Source organism: Globicephala melas, chromosome 8, assembly GCF_963455315.2.
Source record: "Globicephala melas chromosome 8, mGloMel1.2, whole genome shotgun sequence".
Classification (NCBI taxonomy): Eukaryota; Metazoa; Chordata; class Mammalia; order Artiodactyla; family Delphinidae; genus Globicephala; species Globicephala melas.
Genome location: NC_083321.1, coordinates 11806740 through 11832873, shown reverse-complemented (window position 1 = coordinate 11832873; position 26134 = coordinate 11806740). Strand labels below are relative to the sequence as shown.

General features: G+C 53.0%; 2 protein-coding genes across 3 annotated transcripts; one reads left to right on the top strand and one right to left on the bottom strand.

Moving 5' to 3' along the window:
* Nucleotides 1–3: 3 nt before the first annotated feature.
* Nucleotides 4–8872, top strand: SMTNL1 (smoothelin like 1). Its single transcript, XM_030864374.2, has 8 exons — nt 4–471; nt 1147–1374; nt 1566–1698; nt 1811–1862; nt 3100–3258; nt 3439–3553; nt 3685–3836; nt 8574–8872. Exons 1-8 carry the CDS (start codon nt 4–6, stop codon nt 8716–8718), a joined length of 1452 nt encoding a protein of 483 aa, XP_030720234.2. The 3' UTR covers nt 8719–8872.
* Nucleotides 4014–21888, bottom strand: UBE2L6 (ubiquitin conjugating enzyme E2 L6). 2 transcript variants are annotated; one of them, XM_070046112.1, is made up of 4 exons: nt 21756–21888; nt 17733–17828; nt 14549–14735; nt 4014–4295 (listed from the first exon to the last, which is right to left on the bottom strand). In XM_070046112.1, the coding sequence occupies exons 1-4, from the start codon at nt 21780–21782 to the stop codon at nt 4195–4197; spliced, it is 411 nt and encodes a 136-aa protein (XP_069902213.1). In that variant the 5' UTR covers nt 21783–21888; the 3' UTR covers nt 4014–4194. The 2 variants fall into 2 exon arrangements, with proteins under 2 accessions (XP_069902213.1, XP_030720236.1); XM_030864376.2 differs by lacking the exon at nt 4014–4295 and adding an exon at nt 10438–11001.
* Nucleotides 21889–26134: the final 4246 nt, after the last annotated feature.

Here is a 26134-nt window from a genome sequence, read left to right as displayed (position 1 = left end):
GAGATGGAGCAGAAGGAAGGGAAGCCCTCTGAGGACGGAACCCCTGTGTCCCCAACCACGGAGGTCCCGGAGACAGTGGGAGGGGGAGCCTCTGCTGAGGAGGAGGCCACAGGCCCAGCTGAGAGGACCATCACAGAGGGGCCTCCAGACGGAGCAGGAAAGCAGGAGAGGGCACCAGCTGAGGATAGCATTACAGCTGAATTCCAGGGGGAATCCAAAGGGGAGGCTGACCTTCAAAAGGAGGACAGCGGGAAGAAAGAGACCACCGTGGCTCCTCAGGAGACGGCTGATTGGAAAGAAGAGACCAACTCCGAACCCAAGGAGACGGAGGGAAAAGAGGAGATCACGTTGGCCTCTGAGAAGCAGCAGGCTGATGAGAAAGAGGCCAAGCCTGGGTCTAGGGAGAAAGCCAATGTGAATGATGAGGTGCAGGCTGCTGGGAAGGAGGAGGCCAAGGCTGGAGACAGGGAGGCTGCTGGGAATGAGGAGGCCAAGGCTGGAGACAGGGAGGCTGCTGGGAAGGAGGAGGCCAAGGTTGGAGGCAGGGAGGCCAAAGGGAAGGAGGAGGCCAAGGCTGGAGACAGGGAGGCTGCTGGGAAGGAGGAGGCCAAGGCTGGAGACAGGGAGGCTGCTGGGAAGGAGGAGGCCAAGGTTGGAGGCAGGGAGGCCAAAGGGAAGGAGGAGGCCAAGGCTGGAGACAGGGAGGCTGCTGGGAAGGAGGAGGCCAAGGTTGGAGGCAAGGAGGCCAAAGGGAAGGAGGAGGCCGAGGCTGGAGACCGGGAGGCTTCTGGGAAGGACGAGACCAAGGCTGGAGACAGGGAGGCTGCTGGGAAGGAGGAGGCCAAGGCTGGAGACAGGGAGGCTGCTGGGAAGGAGGAGGCCAAGGTTGGAGGCAGGGAGGCCAAAGGGAAGGAGGAGGCCAAGGCTGGAGACAGGGAGGCTGCTGGGAAGGAGGAGGCCAAGGCTGGAGACAGGGAGGCTGCTGGGAAGGAGGAGGCCAAGGCTGGAGACAGGGAGGCTGCTGGGAAGGAGGAAGCCATGGCTGGAGGCAGGGAAGCTGCTGGGAAGGAGGAGGCCAAGGCTGGAGACAGGGAGGCTGCTGGGAAGGAGGAGGCCAAGGTTGGAGGCAGGGAGGCTGCTGGGAAGCAGGAGGCCACAGTGGCCTCTCAGGAGGTGAGCAACAAGACGGAGGAGCCCAAGGCTGAAACCCAAGAGAAAGCCAGTGCCCCAGAGGCCAAGTCGGACTCTCAGAAGACTGCCGTGGAAGATGAGGCCAAGCCTAAACCACAGGAGGAGGAGGTGAAGGAGGAGGTGGTGAGTGAGGAAGAGGAGAGGAGAGGAGGGAGGAGGCCCCACGATTCTCCGGAGCCCCCTGCCCAGCCCTCCCCCAAGCAAGCCCCTCCCCTGCTTTATTCCTTTGGGACAATCCAGTCTTCCACCCGCTGATATCAAGAGCCTGGGGTGGGGGATGCAGCACTGTGGCTCCAGGCTGCCTTCCAGATCTTTCTGAAGCGCTCACAGAGCCTCAGGCAGGTGCGGGCCCACACAGCCCATGTTCATTCCAGGAGCCAGGCTGTCCTGATGAAGAGCAGGACCAGGGCGCGGAGAAAGGGGCAGAGGAAGGGGCAGGAGCGCTTCCCCGGTCCGCCGAGGAATGGCCCGAGAGCCCCACGGAGGAGGGCAGCGGCCTCAGCCCAGGTGAGTGAGAGCCCAGGAGCCCACGGTCACCGCAGGGGCCTCCCTGAGGGAGCACGCGGGCCGCGCACCACAGGTCACCCCAGCCTGCCTCCCTCCCGTTCCTTTCCCCTAGATGGGCTGAGTCCAGACACCGCAGCTTCCGGAGAGACCAGTCCTTCAGCCAGGTAATGTCAGACTCTGGAGCCCCAGCTCCAACCCCTGCTACTAGTTGCTTCCTTTTTCTTTTTATTTTTTTATTTTTTGCGGTACGCGGGGCTCTCACTGTTGTGGCCTCTCCCGTTGCGGAGCACAGGCTCCGGACGCGCAGGCTCAACGGCCATGGCTCACAGGCCCAGCCGCTCTGCGGCACGTGGGATCTTCCCGGACCGGGGCGCGAACCCGTGTCCCCTGCATCGGCAGGCGGACTCTCAACCACTGCGCCACCAGGGAAGCCCCCGCTTGCTTCCTTTAAAGGCTGCCATCCCCTGGGCCTGGGCCTCCCCAGTGCTGGTCTCAAGATATGCCAGGAATTATGGTTTTCAGCCCTCTAGCCCAGGGCAGAGCCCAGGAGACAAAAGGAGCCGGAGTGTGGGAGCAAAGGGGCCGTGGAGCACACCTGGTCCGTCTCTCACTCACTGCTGAAGCCTCCTGGTCTTGCTTGCCTCCGCGGTGTCAGCCTCACCCATAAGCGAGTGAGCAGAAAGCCTGAGCTTGGACAATGACACTGCCACTTACCAGCTGTGTGACCTTGGCCGCATCACTGCCCCTTTCCTCCCCTGTGAAGTGGGCACAGTCACGGTACCTACCTCGTAGGACTTCTGTGAGGCTCAAACGACATCTGTGTGTAAAGCCCTCAGCCCAGCGCCTGGTGCCTGGCTGGTGCTGGATAACATGATAGCCTTACTCTCGCCAGGGCACAACTTTCGTCATTAAAGAGTCTTCCTTTATTTCGAGCTGAAGCTCACCTCCGCGTCACCTTCTTAGGGAAAAGTACCCGATTGAACGTTCGTGGAGCGTGGGTTACATTCCCCCTCCCACGCAGGCCTTAGAACCACCCTGTCAGGTATCTATTCTTGCCCCATTTTACAGATGAGGAAGCTGAGGCTCAGAGGAGTGACACGACAGTCCCAAGATCACACAGCAACTAAGAGGCAAAGGCAGGATCCAGCCCCAGGTCAGACCTCAGATGTGCCCTAGCTTTATCCACACATGCCACCAGACCACGTGCTCACCAAAGTGAGACTGAGCGTCACTATTTCTTCCCAGCCCCTCCCGGTGCTGGGCCCAGAGGAAACATGGCGAGAGTGGGGACCACAGCTTCGTATGCCTCTTGAGACTGCAGGGGCCGCGCTCAGCCGGCCTCCTCCCTCTTCAGTGGCTGGTCCCAGCCCCTCTCACCCTTCTCCGAACTTTTCCATGCAGTGAATCTTCACCCAGCGACGTGTCCCAGAGCCCCACGGAGCCCCCTCCCTCACAGGAGAAGAAGAAAGACAAGGCACCAGAGCGCAGGGTGTCAGCCCCTGCCCGGCCCCGGGGGCCCCGTGCCCAGAACCGCAAAGCCATCGTAGACAAGTTTGGGGGGTAAGATGCGGGCGAGGAGCGGTGGGGCTGGGTTGGTTGGACAGTCGGTGGGCGGGAGTCCTGAGGGGCAATAGGAACAGCCCGAGCCCCGGCAGGAGGACTGACATCTGGGGCTGGGGCTCCTCCCTGATGGGACCCTCCCACCTCTCTGGCCTGACCTTCTCTGTCCCTCGCGCACAGGGCAGCCTCGGGCCCCACGGCCCTGTTCCGGAACACCAAGGCCGCGGGGGCAGCCATCGGCGGCGTTAAGAACATGCTCTTGGAGTGGTGTCGGGCCATGACGAGGAGCTACGAGGTGCATGGTGGGCAAGGGACCCTTCCCCAGGGCGGCAGTGCAAAGCCCAGAGGGGGGCAGGTCCGGAGGGGGCAAAGTCCAGGTTCTCTGGCTGAGGCTCACCGAGGCCTCTGGGCCCCGCTTGCCCGCAGCATGTGGACATCCAGAACTTCTCCTCAAGCTGGAGCAGTGGCATGGCCTTCTGCGCCCTCGTCCACAAGTTCTTCCCCGATGCCTTTGACTACGCTGCACTGGACCCCACCAAGCGCCGGCACAACTTCTCCCTGGCCTTCTCCACAGCCGAGTAAGCCATGCCAGGGGATGCAGAGGCGGGTGGGAGCTCGGCTCACCTACACAGAATCGAGGGCGGGATTCACAGGGGTCGGGTAGTGTGGTGGTCAGGTGGAGGCTGTCACCACACATTCATGAATTCAACAGATATTTCTTTACGATTTATTTATTTATTTTTGGCTGCATCGGGTCTTAGTTGCGGCATGCGGGATCTTCACTGAGGTACGCGGGATCTTTTGTTGCAGCGCACGGGCTTCTCTCTAGTTGTGCATGCAGGTTTTCTCTTCTCTAGTTGTGGCGTGTGGGCTCTGTAGTTGTGGCGCGCGGGTTCCAGAGCACGCGGGCTCGGTAGTTTGTGGCACGTGGGCTCTCTAGCTGAGGCGCGCGAGCTCAGTAGTTGCGGCGCATGGGCTTAGTTGCCCCACGGCCTGTGGGATCTTAGTTCCCTGACCAGGGATCGAACCCGCGTCCCCTGCATTGGAAGGCGGACTCTTTACCACTGAACCACCAGGGAAGTCCCCAACAGATATTTTTTGATTGCTGGGAACTGTTTTAGGACATAGCAGTGAGTGAAACTTACAAAATCCCTGCGTGCCTATGACACATTCTAAAGGGAGAGACAGATCATAAACACACACACATGTGAAATATGATGTAAGGGAACAGGTGCCGTGAAGAAAATACAGGCAGGGTAAGGGGTAGAGGAGGGGCAGGCAGGGTGGTTGCTGGGATTTAGGGCCAGATTCTGACTCTGCCATTTGTTAGCTGTGTGATCTTGGACAGGCTCCTTCACCTCTCTGAGCCTCCATATTCTGACCTTTAAAATGGGCATGACATTTCCTCTTTGGCAGGGCTATGGTGAGAATTAAGTAAGTAATTAAGTAAAGTCCCTATAAACAGTGCCTAACCCATGGCAAACACTTCAAAAAAAAAATCTTAGCTCCTATGTTATAATGAATGATATCACAGTTGTTATGATAATTATTATTCAGTGTGGGACCTGGAGGGCATTTATTGCTGGGGTTCACACAGCTGGGTGCCGGGGTGGTGGAGGGATGGAGACAGGGGTGGACTAGACAGGCAGGAGGGGTGTGAGGATCAGTGTGGCCCAAGGAAGAACCTAAGAGACCAAAGACATGGCTGCCAGGTGGCGGGGGAGGAGGGGGCACTCCCCCCACCGAAGCACCAAAACCAGACTCAGACAAAGGCCTCCATCTCCGCCCACCGGAGAGACCTGACCTGATGGCCTTGGGGCTCCCAAGGAGCTCGCGCCTGGAGCGCCTGTCCTTTCCCACCTGGGAGGGGCTTCTGAGCCGCCCCGTAGAGATAGGACTATGCATAGGGAGTGGTCCACGAGGACAGCTCTGAGACCGGGAATGCATTTCCCTCTGAGTGCGTTTCTAAAGCCCGGGGGCAGGGAATAAGTCACTGGGGATGTTAGCAGCACCTTGGTCCAGGAGGCTGAGCCCTTTGGTCTAGTCCAGGCCTGGCCGCCAGCCTGCAGGGAAGCCTGGGCAGCAACCTTCCCCTTTCGGGGCCTGCGTGTCCCCATCGGCAAGACGAGATGGACGAGATGGCCGGTATTGATCTGTGCTTTTCAGATGCTTTTTCCCCCCTGACAGATTCCTCAAGCAAAATATTAAATGAATGCCCAACATATTAGACAGATTTTAGGGAGGCCTTTTGAGGTTGGGAGGGGTTCTTGGAGCACTCCAGCTCTGCTTCCCAAGATGGTCCCTGAAGCATGTCTATAGGGCCCTAGGGCACCAGGGATGCCGTTTGAAATCCACCAGACTTGGTGCTACAGAAGATCCCTTCCAGTTGGTCCCGCCAAGGGATGGGGGGAGTGCCCTGGGGTGGCAGGTTGAGGGCATCCGGAGCACCATGTCCTGCTCTGGGCTCAGAAGCACCTCTTTTTTTTGGCGGTACGCGGGCCTCTCACTGTTGTGACCTCTCTCGCTGCGGAGCACAGGCTCCGGGCGTGCAGGCTCAGCGGCCATGGCTCACGGGCCTGGCCACTCCGCGGCATGTGGGATCTTCCCGGACCGGGGCACGAACCCGTGTCCCCTGCATCGGCAGGCGGACTCTCAACCACTGTGCCACCGGGGAAGCCCCAGAAGCACCTTTAATGGTGATGAACCAGGATTGGAAAGTGAAACTCCTAGTCGGGGCAGAGCTCTTGGTGAACATCAGAAGGCCACGTGGCTTGGCCCTGACCAGGTGTCCCCGGCCTGTGGGGCAGGGTCGTGGTCCTCCTGCAGCTGCCTTGCCTTGGCTGCCAGCCTGCAGAGCCACAGAAAGGCAGAAGGAATAATCAGGTGATGGTGACGGGCTGAGAGGAGGCATCAGGCAGCAGGGAAAAGGGAAGGATGTGCAGGGGATGCGTGGGGATGGAGGCTGGAGGGAGAAGAGGTGGGGGGGTGCCTCCTTCTTCCTAGCTCTTCTTTTTTTTTTTTTGGCTACGCCATGAGGCATGCGGGATCTTAGTTTCCTGACCAGTGATGACCAGAGATCGAACCCGTGCCCCCTGCAGCGGAAGCTCAGAGTCCCAACCACTGGACCTCCAAGGAAGTCCCCCTTCCTAGCTCTTTGACTTCGGCAGCTGACTTAACCTCTTTTAGGGCCTGGGGTGCAGATGAAGCGTGCAAAGTAAGGGGGCCCCTGCCGCAGCGGGCTCCCTTCTAGAAGTTGCCTCTGATTCCCACGGAACAGTCAACGCTGGGGCCCCCAGGCGGCTTGATCGGCTGTGCTGCTCGAGGAGCCCGACCCCGTTCCCCAGGCCCAGTGGGAGTGAAGCTTTTGCCTCTCCTGCATGGGAACAGAACCCCGACCCACATCCAGGAGCCAAGATCATTGCATCGGTTGCAGGGAGCTTGTCCCCTTCTTCGAAATCCTCCAGTCTGTGCTCCTGCCTCCCGCTCCCAGGCCAGCCCGGCTTGGGTTTCGGTCCAGCTGCCTCAGCTCTAAGAGAGGATTTCCGCTGGGACCCTGGTTTCTCCTATGCCAGCACCCATGGCGGTTTGGCAGGCTGGGACTGCTGAGACCCGGCTACAGGGCAGGGATGCCAGAGGCATCAGGCAGGCCTGCGGTGGAGTCCCAGCTGTGTCACTCACTTTGACGTTGGGCAAATCACCAAAATGCTCCGAGTCTCCAGCTCCTCTTCTGCTGGTTGAACACAGAGGAGTGGAGTAAATGAGACCATTCAAGGGAAAGCACTGGGGAGTTCCCTGGTGGCCTAGTGGTTAGGATTCCAGGCTTTCACTGCCGTGGCCTGGGTTCAATCCCTGGTTGGGGAACTGAGATCCTGTAAGCTGTGTGGCGCAACCAAAAAAAAAGGGGGGAAGGGAAGCACTTGATAAAACTCCTGGCACATGGCAGCAAGGTCCCAACAGCGGTTAGATCAGAAGATCGGCTTTAGCAAAGCCAGGAGTAGCACGTGGCCCCAAAGAGCAGCTGGGAATTTAGAAAGAGAGGACTTGCTGCTAAGTTCTATGCGGTCACTCAAACACATTAAGCACTCCTGCCTCAGGACCTTTGCCCATGCTGTTTCCTCCGCCTGGAATCCTCTTCCCGCAGATATGTACTCTCTTTTTAAATTTTGTTTAATAAATTTGTTTTATTTATTTATTTTTGGCTGTGTTGGGTCTCCGTTGCTGTGCACGGGCTTTGTCTAGTTGTGGCGAGCGGGGGCTACTCCTTGCTGTGGTGCACGGGCCTCTCACTGCGGTGGCTTCTCTTGTTGCGGAGCACGGGCTCTAGGTGCGTGGGCTTCAGTAGTTGTGGTGCACGGGCTTAGCTGCTCCGCGGCACATGGGATCTTAGTTCCACGACCAGGGATTGAATCTGTGCCCCCTGCACTGGAAGTGCAGAGTCTTAACCACTGGACCGCCAGGGATGTCCCCAATTTACACTCTTTAAGAGAACTTTCCTGGGCTCCCTATTAAAATTCTCCTTGGAGAATTCCCTGGCGGTCCAGTGGTTAGGACTCCGTATTTTCACCGCCAAGGACCCAGGTTCAATCCCTGGTCGGGGAACTAAAACCCCACAAGCTGCGAGGCGCTGGCACAAAATAAATAAATAAATAGATGAAAAATAAAAAAATAAAGCCATTACTAACATAATATTTTTTTAAAAAATCCCCTTGAACACAGAAACATACCCTGTCCCCCTTCCCTGCCTTATTTTTCTCCACAGCACCTCTCATCATCTCATGTACCATCGATTTCTGTTTGATTACTGTCTACAGCAGTGAGAATGTCAGTGACATGAGAGTGGGGAATTTTTATTTTGTTCGGTGCTGAATTCCCTGGAAAAGTACCTAGCACATAGTACCCCTCAATACATAAACGGAAACTGGTTGAAGCTGGAGTTGTTGCAGCTACAAGGCAACACTCTGGCTAGTGTTGGTGTTCTGTCTTTTAAACTCTCCCTGAGGACAGGTATATGAGCACGTGGGAGGGGTGGGCTAACGCAGAACTATAGACCAGAAGGTTCCGCTCCTACGTGAAGGCACACAGTGCAATGAAAACCGGGGCTTAGGAATCAGACCCCGCTGAGTTTGAGTCTTGACTCTGTTGGGCCTCAGTTATCTAATCTGTACAATGGGATGGTTGCCCTAGATGACCTCCCAGCTCTGCCACACACAGTTCTGTGGGTTTCATCCTCGCCGGGCTGTCCCCTTAGGCCCCGCATCCTTCACCGTTGGCTCTCTGCTCCACCCCTCCTCACCCCTCCCCAACCTGCCCCTCAGGAAACTGGCCGACTGTGCCCAGCTGCTGGAAGTGGATGACATGGTGCGGCTGGCAGTGCCCGACTCCAAGTGCGTCTACACCTACATCCAGGAGCTGTACCGCAGCCTCGTGCAGAAGGGACTGGTGAAGACCAAGAAGAAATGAGGGGCTGACCAACCCTGTGGGCAGAGGCGGGCAGGGAGCCCAGCTGACCAGCCGTGGCCCAGAGGCTCACTCCTGCTCATGGTGGCAGCAGTGCTGGGGCTCAGACAAGGGCAGATGGTACCAGTCTTAACTACATGAAAAGTTCTTTTGTAAAATCTGGTCTAGCCCCTTAGTGCTCCCTCCCTAACCCAGCAGGAACATCTCTCACTTGGATAATAAACCCCTGCCACCAGGGTTCCTCATCTGACATGATTTTCTCAACAACCATGAAAGGCATTTGGGAAAGGAGAGTGGGCTGGGTCCTACCACTAACCAGCTGTGTGTCCCTGGGCCAGTGAGTGAACCTCTCTGAGCTTCAGTTTACCGTCTGCATGGGGATGATAGGAGCTCAAAATCATGCAGGTGCTGTGAGCGTTAAATGAGATCATGAAAAGGACAAACAGCCTGGCCCGGGGCCTGTCACGTAAGTGTTCTTTAAGTGGTGGCCCAAAGTAACAACACATCTTACATTTCCAGCCATGGGTGGCACTTTCCCAATTCTCTTCCCTTTTTCCACACTTCTCCCAGATTAGGGAATTCCAGGGCAGGGACTAGAGTAGAAGATTCTCTACAAATCTCACCCCAACTAGGCTAGTGGGGCCTGGAGTGATTCCCCTGACTCAAAGATACCCCATATTCTGTCTCTTAAAAGCCAGTGGTCTTCTAGGAGCTTAGAACCACTGCACCCAGAAAGCTCCTCCTTTGTGCTAAGTTAATCCCTCCAACCCTGGCCAGAGTTTTGGCTTGTTTTTGTCTCTCTGCGGCTCACTAGAGATGAACCCTGGAGCTGAGTATAACTTCCCGCTAACAATCTTGTCTGGCTTTATCAGCCATTTGGAGCATGTGCGCTGATGAGAACAGTTCATGAAAAACACAAAAACAAAACCCAACCAACTTGGCACTGCAGCTGGAGGGGTGGCCTCTGCCCTGATCAGCAGAGTGGACCTGGCAACCCACTGAAGCGCTCTGTGCCTTGGCTGCCTCCTCTATAAAAATGGGGATGTTATCCTTGTGGACGCGTCGACGACCGCTCAGGCCAAGGGTGGTCTAGTCCTCATGGCCAGCGAGCCCTCAGCTGATGGAGAGCAGGGCCACACCTTTAGCTAGGCTGCAGCTAAATCCCCAGCCTCCTCTTCTCCCGATTAACCACCCGTCCCCTCAGTGAACACTCAGTTGGACTCCACGGTCCATCTGTGGCTTTAATAGCTGGGCAAACACATGGTCTCCGTGGCTCCCGTGGACTGGAAGCTGGAGGGGAAACACCTCCCCGCCTAAAGGCTGGTCCCTAGGAACCAGCAACCTAATGGGATAGCAAGTGGTTTAAAAACCGTGGAGTCAGGGGACCTCCCCAGCGGTCCAGTGGTTAAGACCCCGCGCTTCCACTGCAGGGGGTGTGGGTGCGATCCCTGGTTGTGTGGCCAAAAAAAAAAATTAAAAGGAAAACAACAACAACAAAAAACCCCATGTAGTCAGATTTCTGGGACGGAGATTAGTTTCTTCACTTTATGATTCATCAGTGGAAGAGAAAAGGTTTTGCATCTATACATGTCTATCAGCGGTCTGGCTGTTTTCCATCACTCAATCAACAAAACACTCAACCATAAGTAGGAGTCCCTCCTCCCTGTGCCCTGCCTCCCTCCCATACTCCCCCCTGCCCCTCTGCCCTCCCCGCACCCCCCATGCCTGGGCCCTCAGCGGATTCTGGTTGGCTGCTGGGCTCATTTCCTGCGAGCCGGCCTGCCAGGCAGCCTGAGTCTCTAAGGATCGGGCTTCCCACATCAGAGCGCTGGAGAGCTGGCCTGCGACCCTGCACACCTGAATGCCCCTGGCTCTGGGGCAGAGAAAGGAAGTGGGGAAAGCACACCTGAGGCCAGCGGATCCCCGTACCACACACATAACTGCGGCCCCACCACCACCACACACACACACGCACACGCGCACACACACACACAAATGACTAACAATCTAAGAAGGAAAACTTGGAAGAAATGAGCAGGAAATGGACCACAAAGGGGCTCTGGCCCCTAGCCCATGACATGTGTCCGTCCATCACACAGAAAGCATCCAGTGCAGAGATGGGCCAGAGGCAGAGTTAGGAGGGTCGGTCCACTCCAAACTGGAGGGTGAACTCTTCGGCCCTCCTGTTGAATAGCTCCGGGTCCTGTGTCAGCTGGTCGGCAAGCTCCAAGCGAAGGGGCTGCCCCAGCTCTGGTTTATTCACCAGCATGTTGAGGGCCTCCAAAACTGGGGAGAGAGGTCAGATCAGGACGTCAGGATGGAAGGAAAAAAATCCTGGGAAGGAAGCGATGGCTGCCCGCTCCCAGATCCCCTGAAACGTCACACTCACTCCTTGGGAGATCCCCCCAGGAGGTTCCATGTCTTAGGATGACGCTACAACCAAATGAAATGCCTCTTACCACATTCACTGATGATGCCCAAAGCCATAACCAGTTACATCAGTGCTTTTCAAACTATGTTTCACGGTGTCACAGAAGCTACCCATCATGGGGGTTGGTGAGATAAACAGGGTTTCTGGGTTCTATTCCCTTTTCGAGAAGAAGCACTTTGCTTTTCTCTGTTGTGTTATTAGGATTCTAAAACAACTTTTATTTGGGAAAAAGGATTCTGAGGCTTAAGACTGGAAACCACTGCTGCCCCGTGGCTGGAAATCTTTCACGGGCGACTTTGGAATCCTGGTGAAGGCAGTGGCCCACCTCCCCAGGCACGTGCACATACGCGTACACACAGACGTGTGGTTCTGGGTCCAGAGCACTTCACCGACCTCCTGAAGCTCATCCAAGGACCAGTCCTCCCCATCCCCGCCCCCAGGATTCTTGTTTCCAGGGTTAAGAACTCCCGAGCTGGTCCAGAGGCAGGATTGATCGCACACTGATTACGTCCATAGGCTCTAGAGCCATAGTGCGCACTATGGTAGCCACCAGCCACAGGGAGTTATCTCAATTTAAATTAATGGAAATTCACTACAGTTAGGAATGCAGTTCATAGTCACATCAGCCACATTTCTAGTGCTCGAAAGCTACACGTGGCTAGTGACCGTGGCATTGGACAGGGCAGCTACAGAAGGATTCCATCACCGCAGAAAGTTCTGCTGGACGGTGCTGTTTCAGAGGCACCCAAGCAGGCTCCGAATCCCAGCTCTGCCACCTGCCAGCTCAGGCAAGCGCTTCTCCTCTCATGCGCCTCGGTGTCCTAACTATTAAATGGAGCTAACGAGAGCACTGTTTCAGGGGGCTTCTGAGGGGGTTAAATGAAGTTGGTGGGTTAAAAATGGCTGGTGTCCCTGAGTTAGAAAGTTCAAGTTCTCAGTGGTGCAGGGACATGTCTCAGACCAGGTCCTCAATGGCTACCCAACTCCATCTTTGTGTGCCTGAACTATGTTTACTCCATTATAATTTCAATTTGTCATCAATGGATAGATACCAAAAACGTAATATGGAATAAAAAAGTGAATTTTTATACTGGAGAGGGTGTGGAGAAAAGGGAACCCTCCTACACTGTTGGCGGGGAATGTAAATTGGTGCAGCCACTATGGAGAACAGTAGGGAGGTTCTTTAAAAACTAAAAATAGAGCTACCATATGGTCCTGCAATCCTACTCCTCGGCATATATCCAGAGAAAACTCTAATTCAAAAAGATACATGCACCCCAATGTTCCAAGCAGCACTATTTACAATAGTCATGGAAGCAGTCTGAATGTCCATCGACATATGAATGGTTAAAGAAGATGTGGTGCATATATACAATGGAATATTACTCAGCCATAAAAAAGAATGAAACAATGTCATTTTCAGCAACATGGATGGATCTGGAGATTATCGTACTAAGTAATGTAAGTCAAACAGAGAAAGACAAATATAGGATATCACTTGTATGTGGAATCTAAAATACGATACAAATGAACTTATTTACAAAACAGAGACAGACTTAGGGACATAGAAAACAAACTTATGGTTACCATGGGGAAAAGGGGGGCAGGAGGGATAAATTAGGAGTTTGGGATTAACATATACACATTACTATATATAAAACAGATAAACAGCTAGGTCCTACTGTATAGCACAGGGAACTATATTCAATATCTTGTTATAAACTATAATGGAAAAGAATATGAAAAAGAATATATGTACATAAGTATAACTGAACACATGTGCATAAGTATAACTAACACAACATTGCAAATCAACTACACTTCAAATAAAAAAGTGAACTTCTGGGACTTCCCTGGTGGTCCAGTGACAAAGAATCCACCTTACAATGCAGGGGATGCAAGTTCGATCCCTGGTCAGGGAACTAAGATCCCACATGCCACAGGGCAACTAAGCCTGCAGCCACAACTACTGAGCTTGCAAGCCTCAACTAGAGAGCCTGTGTCCGCGAACTACACAGCCCACGCGCTCTGGAACCCACGTGCCACAACTAGAGAAGAGAAAACCCACACGTCATAACTAGAGAGGAGCCCACGCACCACAACGAAGAGCCCGCGCACCGCAAGGAAAGATCCCGTGTGCCGCAACAAAGATCCCACGAGCCGCAACTAAGAGCCGATGCAGCCAAAAATAAATTAAATGAATAATAAATAAATCTTAAAAAGAAAAAAAGTGGGGCTTCCCTGGTGGTGCAGTGATTAAGAATCGGCCTGCCAATGCAGGGGACACGGATTCCATCCCTGGTCCGGGAAGACCCCACATGCCGCAGAGCAACTAAGCCCGTGCACCACAACTACTGAGCCTGCGCTCTAGAGCCCGCGAGCCACAACTACTGGAACCCACGTGCCACAACTACTGAAGCGCGCGTGCCTAGAGCCCGTGCTCTGCCACAAGAGAAGCCACTGCAATGAGAAGTCCGTGCACCACAATGAAGAGTAGCCCCCGCTTGCCGCAACTAGAGAAAGCCCACGTGCAGCAACGAAGACCCAACGCAGCCAAAAATAAATAAATAAATTTGTTTTAGAAAAAGAAAAAAGTGAACTTTTAAAAAATGGCATGTGGGAATTCCCTGGCAGACCAGTGGTTAGGACTCCGAGCTTCCGAGCTTCCACTGGGCTGGGGGCCCAGGTTCAATCCCTGGTCGGGGAACTAAGATCCCACAAGCTACAAAACACAGCCAAAAAAAAAAAAAAGGCATGTGAAGCTCTTAGCACAGTGCCCAAGTGCCTAATTAAGTGATGTATGTTATCATTGTTAGGCCAGTCCCCTCAGCTGTCATTTAGGGCACTGAGCCCTGGAAAGGAAGACTTCACCAGGGTCCCCAGACAGGGCATGCGGCCTTCTTATCCCAAGCCCTTCCCTCTATAGCCCAGCTGCTTCTCTCTCCCCTGACCCAGAGCAACGCTGCTCTCTCCCACCTGCCCAGGTATGAGAACAGAGGCAGGAGCAGGTCAGCCAGCCCAGGATCTCAGGACACACCCCTTCTATCTGATGACAGGCTCAGCTGAGACTCACAATTTTTTTTTTTTTTTTTTTTTTTGCGGTACGTGGGCCTCTCACTGTTGTGGCCTCTCCCGTTGCAGAGCACAGGCTCCGGACGCGCAGGCTCAGCGGCCATGGCTCACGGGCCCAGCCACTCCGCGGCATGTGGGATCCTCCTGGACCGGGGCATGAACCCATGTCCCCTGCATCGGCAGGCGGACTCTCAACCACTGTGCCACCAGGGAAGCCCAACTCACAATTTTTATCTCCTTTCTTCTGGGCTTTTCTAAGTGAAAATCGGTCCCATGACACCCTCCCCCATCCAGTCCAGGTCCCTCCCTCTAGGCAGGGCCCAGGCCCACCTTGGCAGGTCTTGGTGAAAGGCTTCCAGTTCTCCTTGCTGATGAGGGGCAGGCACACCCGCCCGTTGCTGTCCACGTTGGGGTGGTAGATCCTGGTTGTGAATGTCACTGTCGGAGGCTTGAATGGATACTCCTCAGGGAAGCTGATGCGCAGGTTGAAGGCCTTGAGGTTGTAGGGAGGTTTCTCCTGTGCAGGAGAGGGATCAAGCTCTGTGCCGAGGCACCGCTGCTCATTTCCTTCTAGGACCTGCATCTGGTTTCCCCCTCTCTCCGCCCCCACCCCAGGGTCCCAGGCATCCTCTGCTCCACTCCTAGGAAGAATCATGAATGGCGACATGCCGCAACACAAGCAAACTCTGAAGGCATTGTGCTAAGTGAAATAAGCTAGAGCCAAAAAAAACCCCACAAATATTGTATGATTCCACTTATGTGATGTACCTAGAATAGTCAAATTCATAGACATAAACTAGAAAATTAGTTACCAGATGCTGGAGGGAAGGAGGGACGGGGAGTCAGTGCTTAACAGACACAGAATTTCAGTTCTAGAGATGGATGGTGGTGATCGCTGCACAATAATGTGAGTGTACTTCGTGTCATTGAACTCAGAACATAAAAATGATGAGGATGGTACATACTGTTATGTGTATTTTGCCATGTTAAAAGAAGAAAAAAAAGAACTCGGAGTTGGAGTGACCAGTTGCCAGGAGCCAGTAGAAGACGCTCTAGACTTCCAGCAACAAGAAGGCTTTCCTAGGCATCTACTCTGTGCCACCCCGTGCTAAGGGCTCCGCACACGTTAGCCCATACAGCACAGTGTAGGGGTTACATGGACTTTGGAGCCCCTCTGCCTGAGTGTGACTCTTGGCTCTGCCCCTTCCTAGCTGTGTAACCTCAGGCAAGTAACTCAACCTCTCTGTGCTTTTCCATACGGAACAAATAACAGACTTCTTCATAGGGTTTATGTAAGAATTAAATGAGCTAATTTATGTTGAGAGCTTAGAATAGGGCCTGGCACATGGCAAGCACTATGTACATGTCAGCTATTAGGATAAGTATTATGAAAACTCCTGAGTATTAGCATCTCCACTCCCAGATGAGGAAACTCAAGTGTAATGTATATAAGTAACTTGGCCAGGGCCACAGTGACAGTGCTAGGATGGGATCTCAGCACTGTCAACTTGACTTCTCCACACATGGGCAGTACTCTACAACCCTAGTGGGGCGGAACCTCAGGACTTGGGTGACCCCCGCATAGAGCACAGGGGCCTTCAGGCTGGTTCCAAAGCTCCAAAACCTTCCAGAACCTTCGTGATAGAGAAGACAGGGCAAAGACAGTCCGAATGACACAGGTATGCAAGCGTAGACTCAAGGTTTTAAGAGAGCTCCTCTTCCTCAGCAGAAGGCAGAAAGGAAGCCGTAGGGGTCCTGGGTGTGTCTGAGATAAGACCTGGGGCAAATGCTGGGCAGATAAAGAAAATGCCTTAGCTTTCATGTTCTCGATAATAAGAAGAGGCTGGGACCTGGGAAGTAGACACAAAGCCACGGGTGAGGCCTCAGAAAAGGACGAGAGAGCGTCTGTGTGTCCTTCTGCAGGGGTTGCAGGCTGGGCTGCCCGGGTCTTATCAGAGGAAGGAGGTGGCGGAGCCATGAAGCTGAGAGCCCTGGGTCCTGGGAACCCATCCTGGCTCCGCCTCGAGCTTGCTGTGTGGCTTTGAGCAGCTCTGGGGCTCAGTTTCCTCATCTATGAAAATGAGGAAGTTGGACCAGACAGAGGGCTTCACACTGCACCTTCGGGTCAGCTGAGAAAGCCCTACTTCTTCCTAAGTCCTGAGTTAAATAAAGCATTTTGTTATTCTTCCAGCCCAGAGCAGGTGTGGTGGACTGTTTCAACCCAGCAGCCCACAGGACATGATAGAGGGTCAAGGGTTGCCCTGACTCAAGCCGTTCTCCATTGTTCTGGGCTACAGGTCAGTTGAAAGAGAAGATGGCACAGGGACTTCCCTGGTGGTCCAGTGGGTAAGACTCTGCGCTCCCAATGCAGGGGGTCTGGGTTCGATCCCTGGTCCGGGAACTAGATCCCGCATGCATGCCGCAATAAGAAGCCCGCATACCGCAACGAAGATCCTGTGTGCCGCAACTAAGACCCAGCCCAGCCAAAATAAATAAATAAATAAATTTAAAAATATAAAAAATAAAGGAAAATGGCACAACCCAAGCCACTGCCTTGTCAGTAAGAAGTTCAAATCCTAAACAATCAAATGAATTGTTCCCATTAAATTCCAAAGAGCTAATAAAAAGCTCAATTGTTTCCATTTTTATTTCCTAGTATCCAAAGGTATATAGATGAACTTCTCAAAGAAAATATCTGTGGTCACTAATAATTAGATGATACAATAGACATCTTGCACTTTGATAGGTCCTTTGGAATATTACTTTCAAAGGGAGATTCTATCGAGATGATCTTTAATAATAAACAGAGAAAAAGCAGAATAGTAGAGATGAGTTATCTGTGTTGTCATATGTAACAATAATTTTCTGAAATACAATTTTTAAAAGAGAACAAAACACATTTTAGGTCTAAGGCAGCAAATTCTACCAACTGTGGGAAACAGGAACTTCATCCCTATCCTTCGACAAAGACCCAACAGATCTCTTCTTCTTTTTCTTTTTTTTTTTTTAATGCCCTTTGTCTACTGAAGCTTCCATGGTGGGCGTGGTAGCTACTGGCTTGCAGAAGGGGTCCCTTACTAAATCCAAAAGGCTTTTAGCCTCTTCATCAGTCGGCCTGAACCTCAGAAGCAATCAATCCAGAGAGAGACCCCCTCTGCCAATGATAACCTCCAGTGAAAAACAGGATTCAGGGGGCTTCCCTGGTGGTGCAGTGGTGGAGAGTCCACCTGCCGATGCAGGGGACACGGGTTTGTGCCCCGGTCCGGGAAGATCCCACGTGCCGCGGAGCGGCTGGGCCCGTGAGCCATGGCTGCTGAGCCTGCGCGTCCGGAACCTGTGCTCCGCAACGGGAGGGGCCCCAACAGTGTGAGGCCCACATACCACAAAAACAAAACAAAACAAAACAAAACAGGATTCGAAGGCAGGGAAGATTCTTGCCCAGTCCTAACCCTCCCTGCCCAGGCTCCTGGCGTAAGTGACCCCAGTCCCCCGCCATGGTCCTGTGGATACTCACAGGCAGGAGGAGAGCGTGCCACACCAGCACGTTGGCATCATCGCTGAACAGGTTCCGCAGGTACCTGGGGAGCTCCTTCTGAAGGTCCTCCAGCTCCTGCAGGGGGACAGAGCACGGGCAGTTGGCCTAGTCGCCCCTACTTCAGCCCCCTCCCCCCTGCCCCCCAGCACACTGTCCAAGTCCCAAACAGGACCGCCCAGGGGACAGAAGATGGCAGAGTCATAGCCCCCATTCACTGAGCACTTGGTACATGTCAGGCACCGTGCTCAGGGCTTTGAGTGAATCACCCAAGTTTAGCCTCACCCCAGCTCCGTAAGTACCAGGTGGAGGGAGCACGCACATCACTGCTTCCAGATACTACAACTTGGGAGTAAACTCTCTTAGGAGCCTTTTCTCCTGAAACCGACGTACTTAATGTCTGTCCTCTTGTCCTCTTCCTAGAGAGTCACGAGGTCCTCCCTCCCTTCCATAGCACCCAGTATGACGATGTGCCTTTACAGTGTTCAGGGCAGAACAGGCAGCAAAGACATCACCCTGTGCCTGTCAAACTGCTCCAGACCAGGCCTGGGGAGGGGAAATGACTCAGGCAGACCATAGCAGAGGAGAACTGTACACACCAAGCAGAGAAACAAGAGGACAAGCAGTGTCACTCTCCCAGAAAGGTGACCCAGTCACTGGACATCACTGAGCTCCCCCAACAGCCCTCTCCTCAATAGCACCCTCTACTGACACTTGACTAAGACATGGCCCAGCCCTCGAGAACTTCATTGGAGTAATGGAAGAAACACGGATGTGATTATGTGACTAACGTGTGGACACATAATAGGGAAGGAGAGGAGAGGGGAGCAGGAAAGCTTCACGCAGGGTGACACTGTGAGCTGGGTCATGCGGAATGAATAAGAGTCTATCTACCATGCAGAGAACTGGAGAGGTACCAAGGCAGAGGGCCCAGTGAGAGCAAATGTATACGGTGCGTCCCATGCAAGATTCATAGTTATTATGGGAAAAGGGCTCCATGGTCAAGTACACTGGGAAACACTAGGCTAAACAGACTTCTTTCCTGCAGGACTTCCCAAAGCCTTTAATACGTTACTGTGCGTTGTGATTCTCCAAGGTATGAGCCCAAGCGTGCAGTACTTCTCAAATGTATTAGACCAAAGAACCCCTCTCTCCATTCTGGGGTCCATCTTGTGGAACAATAGACTTTTTAAAAAATATACTTCCTTTCCTTTTTAAAAAAATTTTTAAAAATTGAAGTATAGTTGCTGTACAATATTATATGTTACAGGTGTACAAGATAGTGATTCACAATTTTTAAAGGTTATACTCCATTTATAGCTATTATAAAATATTGGCTACATTCCTCATGTTGTACAATATATCCTTGTGGCTTATTTTATACCTAATGATTTGTACCTCTTACCCCTCTACCCCTATGCTGCCTCTCCCCACTGTAATAGACCTTTAAAAAAAAACAACAGCGGGACTTCCCTGGTGGTGCAGTGGTTAAGAATCCGCCTGCCCATGCAGGAGACACGGGTTTGAGCCCTGGTCCGGGAAGATCCCACATGTCGCGGAGCAACTAAGCCCGTGCGTCACAACTACTGAGCCCATGTGCCACAACTATTGAAGCCCGTGCATCTACAGCCTGTGCTCTGCCACAAGAGAAGCCACCACAATGAGAAGCCCGCGCACCGCAACAAAGAGTAGCTCCCGCTTTTCACAACTAGAGAAAGCCCGCGCGCAGCAACGAAGACCCAAAGCAGCCAAAATTAAATAAATAAATAAATTTATTTAAAAAAAAAAAAAAAAACAGCAACAGATAAAAAGACATTCAGGGAATTCCCAGGCAGTCCTGTGGTTAGGACTCCACACTTTCACTGCCAAGGGCGTGGGTTCGATCCCTGGTTGGGAACAGAGATCCTGTAAGTCACATGGTGCGGCCAAAATAAAAATAAAAAGTAAATAAATAAAAGTATTTTTTAAAAAAAGACTTTCAAGGGCAGGTCATATTTTTCTGGAACACCAAATGGTATAAACCAGGGGTTCTCAACTGGGGGGTTACTTTACCTACTTGCCCCCAGGACATTTAGCAATGTCTATGACCATTTGGGGCTGTCACAAATGGAGGAGTGCCACTACATCTAGTGGGTAGAGGCCAGGGATGCCGACAAACACTCTACGGAAAATTATCTGGCCCAAGATGTCAATAGTGACAGGGCTGGCAAGCCCCAGTATAAACAAAGGCAGAGAGAAAGGTCCCCAAAGCCAGTCCACAGCTGGGGAGAGGTCCCTTCCCACTGCGCACCATCTAAACTTTCTCTGCCCCCCAACATACAGACACACCCTTATCTCCTGTTTCTTATCTTTCCATACTCCAACTCTGTTCATGCCAACAAACTGCTTCTTGCGCCTTCTGCCCAGAATCTATGACCCCTCATTTATCTTTTACCCCAAACTAGAAGCATCTGCTACTACAAGTCCTAGTTCCAGTATCATCTGTGACTCTTCAGCAAGAATGAAGCCCCAGGTTGGACAGAGAAGCTCTGGAATGGACATTTTCCCCAAGTTTACTATAACTGGAAGAACTTGGACTTTACTGGTTGTATATGAGTTCTCTCAAGGCTTTCCCAAAGCCTGGGGATGCTGAAAGCCAAGCTAGGACACACAGTTTGTTCCAGAGGCCTGTTAGGAAATCACCTGACTCAGAGGAACAGAAAATGAAAGTAGGGAAGCCACTGAAAGAGCCTATGGGTTGGAGCCCCACCAATCTGGGCTCTAATCCCAGCCCCATCACTCCCTACTGGGTGACCCAGGACAACCAAGTTATTCTCTCTGAGCCTCAACTTCCCCATCTGTAAAATGGGGGTATAGGACTTATCTCACAGGGTTGCTGTGAGAATGAGATGAAATAACTAATGTAAACTACCTGGCATTTAGTGGTGCCAGTGCTATAAATACTGGCTCCTAGCTCTTTCCCACTTGGCTGGAAAGACTCTCTGCCCTATTTTGCTGCCAACCTCTAGATTTCAGTCCTTCTGGGCTGAGCCTGCTCTGGGTGCCCCAATCTCAGATCATGTTCTCCTCAGAGGCTGAGGGTAGCACTCCCTCTTCACCCCCCTCAAGCCTGCACATAGGAGGGGCACTTCTGAGAGCCTCAAAGCCTGAGGGGTGTCCGACCCAGGATTGCTCTACCTTCCCCATCTGTCCCCAGTCCCAGCCACATCTCAGTCCTCCAAACACCTTGGGTTTTCCCACCTCCTGGGGAAAATCGCCAACTCCCCATCCTTCCCGACCTCACTTCAAATTGTGTCTCTGATCGGAATGAAAGCTCAGAAGGGGTAGGTTTGTTTATCTCTGCCTCCGTATCTCCTAGAACAGGAACCAGCATATAGGAGGCATTCAACAACATTTGTAGAACAAATGAATACACGCCACCTGCTCCAGGACACCTTCTAGGTTCTCCCTGGCATCTTTTCCTCCCGAGAATACCCTGAGAACGTTGCTTTCAACTCCCACTCAGCATCGCATACTTCTCGGGACTCTAATGTGGGTACGAAACTATGGGGCGGGCCATGGGCTATTCCAAGGCAAGGACCCTGTCCTGGTTCTCTCTGTTCAAAAGGCACCTGCCACCACCCCCAACAGAACGCCTGGCTCCAAAAAAGACGCCAAGGAACCAACCCTTCCCGCACCTGAGACGCACGCAATTGTTATCACAAGTTTCTGGCAGTGAAATGAAACTGAAACCAATCTGGGGGGAGGTGGCTCATCCCCATTCCCAGCACAGCTCAGGGAGCCAGCGACACCCCAGTTCGACACGTCCTCAGCTCCCCAAACTCCAGCTCTGGCCCCTCTCGTAGACCCACTCTTCCACTGGGGAGGGGGCAGGGATGCAGGGATTCAGCCAGCCCTGGTACCCAGACAAACAAATGCGCTCGGAGAGCTGGAGGAGGGATGGAGGGAGGACGGAATAGAAAGTCACCGGAACCGTGACAAAGGGGTCATCCTACTCGCGGTTACCTTCGCCACCCGCTTGCTCGCCGTCATCTCGGGACCGAGTGTGAAGCTCCGACGGACTCCAGCTAGAGTGCGCACCGGACTGCGAACTCCGCCCACCCCGCCCCGGGGACACCACCTCCGGGAGCCCCGCCCACTTTCCGTTCCACCCGCGGGGACCGGGTTGACCTGCTCCCCGCCGCCTCGGCTGAGACAGCGAGGCCACCGAGGGGAGGACCCGCCCGGTCCCCACGGCGGTGGGCTCGGATCCCCGGAACTTGAGCTCTTTTGTCGTGAGACCAGGCGGGCCTGGGAGAGCGCGGCGTTGCCGGATCCCGGCGTCCCGCTAGGGGCCGCCCTGCACCAGGCAGCGAGCGCGAGGGGGCGCGGGGCCGGGGTCCGCCCATCCGGGTTCTAGTTCCAGCTCCGCCGCTAGAGGCCCAGCCGGGGGCTGCACCATCTCCTCTCAGCCGCCGCCCCAAACACACACTCGCTCTAAGCAAATACAGGATGCTCGCTATGCACGCGCAGCTCCGCGACAGGTCGCGCGGGGGTCTCCGCCGTCAGACCGCCGTCCTAAGCCCCTCTAGCGAATTCCCAGAGCCCCCTGGGCAAATCATTTCCCCTCTCTAGGCCCATGTGCTCCATCTCTAAAAATGGGTGGGAGACAGCGTAGACTATATCCCCGACAAGGACCCCTCCCCTGGCAGCTTGGAATCCTTTGTGCTGTCCAGCATTCGGTGGTGGAACGGCAGACGGTTCTCCCAGGTGACTTCTTGATGCAGAGCACCGCAAGGGGGCGCTGTTGGATCCGTTCTCTTGCTTTGGGGTTTGGTAGACCCTTCAATCCTTTACTAGGTTTAATACTTAGTAAGTGCCTACTATATATTAGATTTGGGAGACAGTTGGGGTGTTGGGAGCCCCAAGATGTACTTAAGGGGCCTGCCTTATTTTACCATCACTCCATTACAAACTGCTGGCCTACTGTGTGCCCCAAAACACAGCCTGGAGTCTCCACCCCTGTTCAAGAGCAGAGGGCCTTTTCCCCAGCAGGAAGCTGAGGCCACTGTGGACTAGCAGCCCCAGAGCACGGAGCAGCATCTGGGGAAGAATCTCCTAGTAATAATGAGACTCTTTGGGAGGACTGAACCCATCTTCCTCACCCCCATCCCCAGTCCAGAGGAGGAAGGAAATCAGAAAATATTTTGAGCGCATATTTTGAGTTCTGAGCTCACTCCCTCGCTTACTTTTTTTTTTTTTTAATTAATTTATTTATTTGGGCTGCGTTGGGTCTTCGTGGCGATGCGCAGGCTTCTCATTGTGGTGGCTTCTCTTGTTGCAGAGCACGGACTCTAGGCACGTGGGCTTCAGTAGTTGTGGCTCGCGGGCTGTACAGCGCAGGCTCAGTAGTTGTGGCTCACGGGCTTAGTTGCTCTGCGGCATGTGGGATCTTCCCGGACCAGGACTCGAAACCGTGTCCCTGACATTGGCAGGCGGCTTCTTAACCACTGTGCCACCAGGGAAGTCCCCTCACTTACTTTTTATCTAAGTGTGTTGGAACCAAGCAACTTCTCTGCTCAGATGTGGGATGTACTGTATTTGCAGGATGATTAATTCTGTTTAATTCAATTCAGGAAACTTTTTCTTTGGGGGGGGCGGTTCGCGGGCCTCTCAGTGTTGTGGCCTCTCCTGTTGTGGAGCACAGGCTCCGGACGCGCAGGCTCAGCGGCCATGGCTCACGGGCCCAGCCGCTCCGCGGCATGTGGGATCTTCCCAGACCGGGGCACGAACCCGTGTCCCCTGCATCGGCAGGCGGACTCTCAACCACTGCGCCACCAGGGAAGCCCCAATTCAGGAAACTTTAACTGGGTTTCGGCTGCTGCTGCTGCTTCTTCTGCTTCTTTAGACCCCACAGCGGCTTGTGGGATCTTAGTTCCCCGACCAGGGATCAAACCCCGGGCCCACAGCAGTGAAAGCACCAAGTCCTAACCACTGGACCACCAGGGAAGTCCCAAACTGGGCATCTTCTATATGCCAAAAATGAATAGGACACTGTCCACAATCCCTTAACATAGGTAGCAATGAAAGAACTAAGGCGTTTGAACCCACCTCCAGTCATTCATCTAGTTACTAAGCATTTACTACAGAGTGCCAGGCACTGACCACAATGAGAAAGTGGGGTCCCTGCACTTGAGAAGCTCTCTGGCTATTGGGACAGAGAGAAAGAATGCAGCTCCTGCATTTCTAATGCAAAGTGGTCAGCATTAAGCTATAGGCAATCAACTGATGCTGTGGGAGCCGGGAGGAGGGTCACTGGTTCCAGCCTCAGAGAGGGGCAGAGGTTTCCTAGAAGAGATAAAGATCCAGGTGAACTGCAAGCCCGATGAGTTATAGCTAGAATAGAACGTGGGATGAGAGTGTTCCAAGAAGAGGGAACATGAGCAAAGGTGCCTGGCTGTGAATCTGGAAACTCAAAGTGGTTCCGTAATGTGGAGCAAAGTCTGTCCTCCACTCTGTGGTTCGCCTTCCTTTCTCTCACAGAAGCCCCGAGGCCCCAAAGTGAATTCAGGATCATGGACTTAGCCCAGCCTCCCCATCCTGGGGTGGATCTCAAACCCTCACCCAGCTGGGAGGCCCACAGGTGTGGCCTTCACATTCTCACACAAGGCAGACCTTTGTGTGTCAGAATGAGCCCTATTAGACCTGGATTCTAGTTCCATATCTGCCCCCCAGTGCAGCATGGCCTTTGGTGAGCTGTGGAAACTTCCACCTGCTTCCCAGGACCACTGCGAGGCTAAGCTCACAGCCCCGGAGGAACTTTGAAAACTGTAAGTCTGATGCTGAAATCTCAGCCTTTGTACACCGGTGCCTAATCGAACCTCAGAGACAGAGTTTTGGGTGAAGTTAAAAAGAAGAGCTTTATTGCTTTGCCAGGCAAAGGGGAACACAGCAGGCTCATGCCTGTCAAAACTGTGTGTCCCAACCTGGGAGGATTTGATGCGGGGATTTATAGCAATAGTTCAAGGGCGGGGTCTCTGACAAGGCTGGGGTGTGTGCAGGATGTGCACTCCCTTAATCTCAGCTCAGGTGGGCAGTCTCCTAATCCTGATGAGCTTGTCTGCTCCCTTTAATCTTTTTTCTTTTTAAATTATTTGTTTATTTATTTATGGCTGCAATGGGTCTTCGTTGCTGCGCGAGCTTTATCTGGTTGTGGCGAGCAGGCTTATCATTGCAGTGGCTTCTCTTGTTGCAGAGCAAGGGCTCTAGGCACACGGGCTTCAGCAGTTGTGGCTCGTGGGCTCAGTAGTTGTGGCTCGCGGGCTCTAGAGCGCAGGCTCGGTAGCTGTGGCACACGGGCTTAGTTGCTCCGCGGCATGTGGGATCTTCCTGGGCCAGGGCTTGAACCCGTGTCCCCTGCATTGGCAGGTGGATTCTCAACCACAGCGCCACCAGGGAAGTCCTCTGCTCCCTTTAATCTCGCCTCAGGTGGTTGCTTGGCTGCTCCTCCCTTGATTAGCAAGTGTTAGAATCTGCCCTTTGGAACTCAGGAAAGGTCATGGAGGCTGGAGTCTTGAGTACAAGAAATGGGAGACAAAAAGACCTCTGTGCCTGGGAGCCCCACTGGGTCCCGCTGAGTTTCAAGCTCAAGATATAAATAATCAGGATGGAATCCCAGCTGCACTATCGTTGGCTGAATAACCTTGGGTAAATTACTTCCCCTCTCTGTGTCTCCAGTGCCTCATCTGTAAAATGGGGCTAGTAATAGTGGATGTGAGGAGTAATGTGCTTATATTTGGACAAGAAGTGACAGTTATAACAGTAAAAATATTGTAATAACAATAATAATCAGTATTAAAATGAAGTCCAGTGCCCGCTCAGGAGTGAATGTGCTGGGTTGGAGGAACGGAGATGCCTGAGTTTGCTCCCTTAGAGCAATGGCAACACTATCTTCCTGAGTAGGAGAACTCTTTTTACTTCTCCCTGATCGAGTCGGCATTTATTCATTTAGTCCACAAAAATTTCCAAGCGCCTGCTCCTGCAAGGCCCTCTGTTGAGCTCTCTGCGGGACGCAGGGAAGGGGGAGGCCAACCCTTTGTCTCTACCATCGAGTAGAAGGTACATATGTCTGTATAGACAACAAAAGTTGGAGGAGAAAGGCCTCTAAGTCACTTATATATGGAATCTAAACAAACAAACAAACAACCAACCAAGCTCATAGATACAGAGAACAGATTGCTCGCCAGGGGCGAGGTAAAAGTTCTCATCGCAAGAAAAATAATTTGTAACTTGCCTTACTGATTGTGGTGACCATTTCCCAGTACATACAAACAGTGAGCCATTATGTTGTATAGCTAAAACTAGTATAATATGTCAATTATATCTCAATATATATATATATTTTT